Source organism: Morus notabilis, unplaced genomic scaffold (assembly GCF_000414095.1).
Source record: "Morus notabilis unplaced genomic scaffold, ASM41409v2 Scaffold1527, whole genome shotgun sequence".
NCBI classification, from domain to species: Eukaryota; Viridiplantae; Streptophyta; class Magnoliopsida; order Rosales; family Moraceae; genus Morus; species Morus notabilis.
This window is the reverse complement of record NW_010365947.1, coordinates 25,797-34,437: the sequence shown is the minus strand read 5'-3', so window position 1 is coordinate 34,437 and position 8,641 is coordinate 25,797. Positions and strand designations below refer to the sequence as shown.

At 35.1% G+C, this 8,641-nt stretch overlaps 1 protein-coding gene across 1 annotated transcript; it reads left to right on the top strand.

Annotated features, from left to right (window-relative positions):
* Positions 1-1,865: 1,865 nt before the first annotated feature.
* LOC21387907 (tubby-like protein 8) lies at positions 1,866-7,559 on the top strand. The gene is made up of 9 exons (XM_024172749.1): positions 1,866-2,612; positions 2,704-2,818; positions 5,817-5,993; positions 6,109-6,164; positions 6,254-6,350; positions 6,465-6,554; positions 6,639-6,731; positions 6,979-7,046; positions 7,243-7,559. Exons 1-9 carry the CDS (start codon positions 2,107-2,109, stop codon positions 7,316-7,318), a joined length of 1,278 nt encoding a protein of 425 aa, XP_024028517.1. The 5' UTR covers positions 1,866-2,106; the 3' UTR covers positions 7,319-7,559.
* The last annotated feature ends 1,082 nt before the right edge of the window (positions 7,560-8,641 follow it).

Here is an 8,641-nt window from a genome sequence, read left to right as displayed (position 1 = left end):
ATTAAGTAGCAGGGTATGCCCTCGTTTGAAAACACATGGGAGTCAGCCTCCCCCATTCTGCTCAGTTTCTAGAATTTCACCTTGAGGACAAGGTGCATGTCATAGGGGGGGAAGTGTTAGGAACGTTTGGTCTGGTAATATGTATTCCAGGAGGCCCAAGAAGGGCCCAAATACCTAAGCTACAAGTGTCACTTGCTGATTGGTCACATGGGAAATTCTGTTGGTGGCCTAACCGAATTATGAATAAAAGAGCTAGATGCTAGAAGTGAGGTAGGGGAATTAGTGGGAGGAGGTAGCAGCACGTTGAAGCTGTGGGACTTGTAATCCTTTGACTTCCATAGCTAATATCAATTGGGAGCTCTGAGACATTCTCAGCTCTCATTTTTCAATTATTCTCTTGTGTTTAGTTAGTTTTGGTGTGTGTTAGCTATTAGGAATTGTTCACTGCAGGTTGGTACCCATCACATTATATTATAAAAGAGTAGAAGTTTAGCTCTTGTACACTTTTAGTTGTCCAAAACGCAACGTTTTCATGTTCTCTTGGGTTTTTTCTAGCTCCTGTACACTTTTGGGTTTTTTTTTGCATTTTCATGTTCTCTTTTTTCTTTTTTCTTTTTTCCTCAAAATTTTATATTTTTCATTCTTATCATTCTCTTTTAACTTTTTTCTTTCATTTATCCTAATTATTTCTTTTCTAATCGTACTTATATGTTTCTTTCTAATAGTACTCTAAAATATTATTGTATTATAAAAGTTATTCTCATAAATTTCTTTTTAATTGTCCAACTAAAATAATTTTTTAAAAATATGGCCATAGTTAAGTCAGGTGTGCAAATTTTATTAGGACAAGCATACTACCACTTAATGTATACTTTTTATTAATCTTTAAGAAGATGTTTATTTTTTGTATTCGTCTCTGATTCTGAATCATGATTCATGATTTTCTATAATAATTTTTTCTCACAAAAAACACGTAAAACGAGAATAATTTTGACTCATGATTCTGAATACATAAACCAAACGTCCACTAAATAAATTTTTTGTCTATTTTTTTCTTGCTCATTGTCATTTGTATTTTACGTTATAAAAACTTCAATTATAACTAAATATATGCACGGGACTAGGGGTTGCAATTCGTGTCACGTATCGTATTCGTGTCGTGTTTTGATTATTTTTTTAAAATTTACAGTCAACCTAAACACGACCCATGACACAAAATTTTTTAAAAACCGCAACACGAACACGACACGACCCGAAAATGACCCGTGACACGAAATTGACCCGTGAACCCGAAATTGACACGAAAATTATATACTTTTATTTAGTTTTTTACATATTAGAAATAACTTAAAATTCATAACACACTAAATTACAATAACATCCATTGAAATTAAGCAAATAATAGTATAAGATTTTGAGTATAACTATCATGATATCACAAGTTCATAATAAACTTTAAAATATGAAATGAAAAATATATGTATTTTTTAGTTTTTTACGAGTTTCGTGTCGTGTTCGGGTTAGGCGGGTCCAACCCGAAATTGACCCGTATTTTTCGTGTCAATTTCAGGTCGACCAAATTCTGACCCGAACTTCTTTTTTCTCAATCCTAACTCACAAAATTCGTGTCGTTTTCGAGTCGTATCGTCGTATCGTGACCCATATTGTCGGTCCTACACGGGACGTACCAAAACTAGTATAGATACAAGTGTACTACGCACCATGATGGTGTTGCCACTTTCAAATATGTTTGCCGCCCCGGACATGCACAAAAGGCCAAAACAAGTTTTAAATAGTTACCGTTGCTCCGAGTCCCACCTAATACCACTCAAACACCGAAACGGCAAAAACCCACACTATTCAAAAAAGAGAAGCAGAAACACACTTTCCCATCCTATTCAAATTCAAACATGTTTTTGGTGTCTTCTTATATTAGACTACCCAAACTCGTTCACCACTTACAATTGAAAAATCTTTTTCTTTCCCAAGGCAGTTTCATGTTGAAGATTTTACTTTCACTTCCATAAGCCCAACTCATTTCTTTAGAAAAATCAGCTAGCCAAAATCCCAATTAAACACAATCACTTCTCTCGCTATCTCTCAACGATGATTAGTAAGAAATCTGCATCTGCAATTCCCCGACAATCCTCATACAATTCCCTCCACGACAATCCATTCAATGAACGACGACACAACCGTAGCAACAGCGAAGGTGGGAACTACTTAAGAAACTCCAACGACGACGACAACAACAAGTACTTGAAGGAAAACCCATTAGTTTTAAACGACAACAAGGAGAATGCGGTGCCCAAAAAGCAAGAAAAAGCTTTCCCAAGCGACGACAAAGAAAATGTGGCAGCAATTGCAAATGGGTCTGCTTCTTTTGCTCCTCCCACCAATCTGAAATCATCGCTTTCCACAGCCAGTTGTAACAAGGCCTTGAAGCCGTCCTCGCTTCAGTTCTGCATGCAAGTAAACGAGCCTGATAAGGTCTTTGGTGGGTCCAAGATATTGGACCCCACCGACTCTGAGAACTCGACTTCGCTTAAGATCTGGGACTATTCGGATTCTGAGGCTGCTCCTGCTTCATCTTGGTCTACTTTGCCCAATAAGTGAGTTTTGTGGTTGAGTTCAATTATTTGTTTTAGTATTTATTTTTTAATATGACTTTTTTGTGATGATTTATTCTTTTTTTTTTTGCAGGTCTTTATTGTGCAGACCATTGCCTTTGGATATTGGAAAGTGCACTTGTGTTATTGTTAAGGAAGCGTCTTCAGAAGGATTTGATGGTGTTACTTTGTATTCTCTCTACACCAATGTGAGATTTCTGCTTTCTTTTCTTCTTTCAGAAACAAATCTCGTCTTGGGTTGTCTTCTATTTCTGAAAGTAATTTTCAGGTTTCTCGAGTGCATTCTTTTGTGTTCACCAATCTTTGTTGCTAGAACAATTGAATGATCAATTACATGTTTCAGAATTATCTGATTTGTGGTTTTAGAACTATGGAATAATTAACAATTAATCAATGTCTCTGAGTATTAGAACTATGGGAAAGCCATGGTCAATTCCATGTGTTGGCTAACACTTCCTATATTATCTTCCTTTCTGAATATGGTTGTGTTGGGAAAGCCATGGTCAATTCCATGTATTGGCTAGCCTTATTTTTGGGCTGGACAAATAAGGGGCACTAGCCCAATTATGTAGAATAAAAAAGGAGGGCTTCGGCAAAGTAAGAGAGAAAAGCAAGGAGGTAGAAAAGAATTAGAGATGAAAAGGAGAAGGAATGAGTCTGCGAGACCTGTACAAAAAGATCAAAAGTCCAAATATTGTGGTCTTGGCGCAAATTTCACACGGTGAGTCCTTGCAATGAGGTGATAGAAGAGCTTGTTGGAAGGATTGTGAAATTTGAGCCAAACCTGACAACATTTCACCTTTTGATCTTCTTGCACTAGTCTCACAAACGTATCCCTTTCCGCTCTTTTGTTTTTCTCTCAGACTCTACCAAAGCCTTTTTATCCCCTTATTTCGATGTGTTAAAGTGAGGCTTGTTAAGCACGTCACGTTAGCTCTTTCTTCTGGGTAGATTTAAACTCGTGCCTTGTTATTTGTCTAGCCTACTAATGGGGCAAACAACCCAACAGGTTAAACTCGTGCCTGTTTTTTGCCTTTCTTTTAGAGTTCTTGCCTTCTTTAAGTTAATGTATAAGGGGAGAAAGTGAGTACATAAATCTTATAAAGACAAACATACATTTTTATGCTCATTCACTCGACATAGTCCTCTAGATTTCCAAAGATAAATGTTTTCAGTCTATAAAACAGTTTAATTAGAAAAAAAATTAACGGCGTAAACTATTGGTGTTCTTCTATTTGGAAATAACATCTAAAATGATTGATCAAAGAGTAATGCTATTTTACAGTCAATGGTATCTAGCTTCACACGCTTCTGGCCAAATCACACAGTGTCATATAGTAATGAGATGAATAAATTACCATATGATAGTGTGTGATTGGGCCAAAGGTATGTAGTAGTGATGGTACCAATGCTGATATTTAGCATTTGTTGATGAAAAGATTAATTCCTTCATGGTGGAGTGCTAAGTTTAGATAAAGAGGGAGAGCATGAGGGAGAGAATAAAGGAGAGTGCATTGAACCCTCAGATCCAATGACTTATCGGATAGTTTAGCGGCGCTATCACCAGTAACCTATGCTCTAAATGCTTTAATATTCATATGGTTTGAATGTTTGAATGTAGAGCACGGGTTACCTTATGATAGCACCGCAAAATCGTTAAAAAAGTCGCTGGAGCTGAGGGATTCAATGAACTCTCCTCTGTTCTCTCCTTCTTGCTCTAGACTTAGCACTCCACCATGACATAATACTTAGGCCACACCCCAAAAATATATGCTACCCCTTTTTATTTATGTTGTGCTTATTTCAACAGTGCTGAGAGGTTGTTTGATCCAATGAGATGATCAAATCATTTATGAGAGAAGGAGTCCATAGGACCACAAGCATAGAATGAAAAGATAATAATTATCTGATTTTGCTTAAGTCAATATACCATACATTATAATTAAATAAATTGCTCATAATATGCTTAATATTGTTTGACATTAGTTTAAGTAGCTAAAATATGCAAGTCCACATGCAAAAATCCCAACATGATTATGCTAGTTACTTAAAAATATTCCAACATGATCTTCCAAAGTAAGCCTCTATTTTTGTTTGTTTGTTATAGTGCAATTCCTAGGAACCCTCTTCAAGATTCGTATTTGGTTCATGAACTTAAATATGTGAAGATGTTACTCATCTTTTAGAGTGGAAAGTTACCAAGGTAAAGAAATGCTAAAGACAGTCATGGGTGTTGTGACCATCCAATCTTAGTCTTCCATGGCGGTGGATCTCCTGTGGGGTCCATGGCGGTGGATCTACTGTGGGGTCCATGGTAGGGACATGAATGGCTGTGATTGGATAGTCGCGACGCCCCCAACTGTCCAAAGCACGTACAACTCTTCCTTGTTCAGTTCATATTATCACTAGTTTTAGTGGGATGCTTGTTCATGCTATGATTTTATTACACATAAAATTATAGCATGACATTTAACCTACCCATCTATATATTTTAACATTGAGCAGACTTGGCTTGAATGACATCATCAACTACCATTGATAGTTGGTCTTCGAAAAACCGGATTTAAATATTATGCTAATGTACAGTTCTTATTTAGCATTTAATCATAATCAGATATTGGGATTGGTACTCCTTTGATGAGATCTTTGGCTTAGTGCTATATTATTTGATGTGATGATTTTGTTGTACTCCTAGTTAGTGTAGTATCTTCGTTACTGCTGCATTTACTTTTCATAGTTGGGCAAGTCTTTTTCTCCTTTTTAGAACTTGTAAGTTTTATTGATAACGGACTTAGGGGAAGACTTGTACCTAGTTCTTGTGCTTGCCTTTACTCCTGCGACATTTGTCTTGCAAAATCCCCATTTTCAAACATGGTTTGCCGGAAAGGTACATGGATTGGTATATTTCTCATTATATCAATCTAGATACCTACTCCAAAATAGTGCTCGCACTATCACTTTAGCATATTCATTTAGATGAAACTGTGATTTAGTATGCACTTTGTTGCTTAATGTTTGTCCTGAATATTATGAAGAAATGAATGAGGATTGTTTCTGTAATTGTGTCTAATTCCACTCTTCTTACAAAGTAAAACAAAAGAATTTTGATTAGAGCTGCTTTGCTGTAATCTCTCTACATATTAATTAGACTTATACGTATTTTTGGTATGAAATTTCGTATTGCAGGAAGGACGGGGACGGCAGGATAGAAAACTGGCTGTTGCTAACTATAAACGCCGCAATGGAAGATCTGAGTTTACCGTTGCTCAGACTATGCAGGGAATATCATCTACTTCAGATGATAGCTTTCTTGGGACTGTTACTGCTAGCTTGATGGGTTCAAAATACCACATATGGGATCAGGTTGAACTAAAATCTTGTTCGTGCAAATGACAATCAGATATCTTTAGAACTGATGTAGTATTTTGCCCTTATAATTAACTGTGTAATTAGCATTATGTTCGAAATTCGAATGCAGGGTAGTGATCTCAATACTCTGAACAAACAGTCCAAATCACTACTCGGTGTCGTAGCGTAAGCCACACTCCTCATTTTTGTTTCTATTGTATCTGCCTGAGTGCCTCTACTTCTAGTCATTACGGTTGTTGTCCTTATCTCTGCAGTTTTATCCCTACAATTACCACCTGGACAGGAAGTTATAGGAGCATGAGGGCATATATAGCGAAGCACCAATCTATGCAGCTAAAGAATTCTACTCAGGTTTTCCAAAATCTTTGATGTCTTCGGCCCATTTTCAAATTAGAACAGGTCAAAGATGATATCGAGTTGCAATTCGCACGTGACAACTTTCGTGTTAACTTCTTTCTATGGTAGGTACAACACGTTAAGGGACTGCCAAATGATTGGGAGGGGAAAAAGGAAAAAGTCCATCAGTTATTCTCAAGGATTCCGCAGTACAATAAAGTACGAATTTTGTTCCTTTTTTTTTCATGACATAGATTTTAGACTCTGTTGCTTCATTCTAGAGGCTCTTCAAACTGTTTTCAGCTTTCGAGGCAATATGAGTTAGACTTCAGAGACAAGGGAAGAGCTGGTCTTAGAATCCAAAGCTCAGTGAAGAATTTCCAGCTTACTTTGGAGGTATTATCAGTGTCCATGACTCAACTGCAACTTGGAAAACTGTATTAAATAATATGGTACATAATTGTTATCAGAGACCTTGTTATCTGACAAAAACCTTGTTTGACTAAATCTAGTACAAAGGGGAAAATCTCAGCAATTTTTAAAATATGAAGTATATTCTTACATTTTGATGAACCATAGGGGAGGTTTTTATAATTATCCCTTATTTGGCTTGAAATGCTTACTTCTATTTGTATGGTTCTAGGAGAGTGGAAAACAGACAATTCTGCAGCTTGGAAGAGTTGGGAAATCAAAATATGTAATGGATTACAGGTATATAGCTGCAGCTTGGAAGAGTTGGGAAATCAAAATATGTAATGGATTACAGGTATGGTAATGCTATATAGCAAGCATTCTCAAGTTACATATCTTGGATCTGATTGAAAATAAGGTATTTTTGAAGCTTGTGTTGTATATGTATTAAGAATTTTGGTGCTCTTTTTACCCAATTATTATCTTTGTTATGCAGATATCCTTTGACAGGCTACCAAGCATTTTGCATATGTCTGGCTTCTATTGATTCAAAGCTTTGTTGCAGTTTGTAATTTTTTACTTTGTCTTGTTGTTCAACCTCTGAACACAAGCTACTTAGTTGTTTGTACTCTATTTTGTTTTCTGGTCTCATCTTTCTCTGTGTTGAATTTGCCCATCTAAAAAAAAAAAAAAAAGTTAGAGCCATCATTTTAATGAACCTGAAAAAGCAGTATAAAAATTGAGTTGAAGTGTTGAACATAGTTTGCAAGGCATACAAGTTTCATTGCACAAATGTAATGTAATCACTCTCTTCAAGTTGTTTTTCATAGTTATGTTGTAGCCTACAAAAAAAGTTAGGCTAGCCGCCTAAAAACAAAGTTCTGCCATTAATGGGTTAATCTCATCAATGTTTTTTGAGGTTTACTCTTAATTTCATTTTAATCTCTGACTTTTAAAACGTCCCATAATTAGTCGTTGAGATTTTATTTTGTTGCAGTTTTTGTTCTTCTGCTAGCTAGATGTTAAATATTTGATGGAATGCAAGTAAAATAGAGATAAAAATTAGAAATATCTAAAGTTTAAGGACTAAAACAACAGAACAAACGTTAATTTCCACAAATAGCCTCTAATTTTTAGTTCTTTTCAATTTTAGTCTCTAGTTTACATAGATTTCATTAAATCTTTATCACTTAGACCTCGTTCATTTCACTGATTCAAGTTTTTAGTACTAAATTTTTATAGTTAAAAACTCTTAAAAATGTCATATCTAACTTTTTCTGCTGCAGTTAAAAGCTCTCAGAAAATATTACATATAAACTCGAATCTGCGAAGCAAATGAGGCATTAATTAACAGAAGGAGAAAAACAAAAAATAAAGTAAGACTTCAGCGATTAGATTAAATGTGAACTATGGAGCGTTTTAAGAGTTATAAACTAAAATGAGATTGAAAGTAGAAATCATTTTTAGAATTAACCCGCCATTAATTTAAAATGGGTAGCCAAAATTAGCTATGCACGTAATTTTCCCAAAAAAAAGCTCAATAATTGAAAAGAAATTAAAGGAGTGATGTTGTGAGTACTATTTTTTTAAAAATTTTTTAAAATGAATCATTTATCAAATATCAATATGAGGTACTTTTTAATATCCAATTAGTTGTATGAAGTATTATCAAAAATTAGTTGTATGAAGTACGCGATGACGATCTATGATTTTTTCTCAGTAGGGGCACAATGAGAATTAACTTTTTAAAGTAAAAGAACGACTTTAGTTATATGAATAACGTTGATCAAAATATTATAATGATTAAATATCGCTCTTATGTTTTGAAAGCATTTCACATTATGTTCTTTTGAAGTTTGAACTTTATCTCGAATATTAAAATGAGAGTGTCTCCT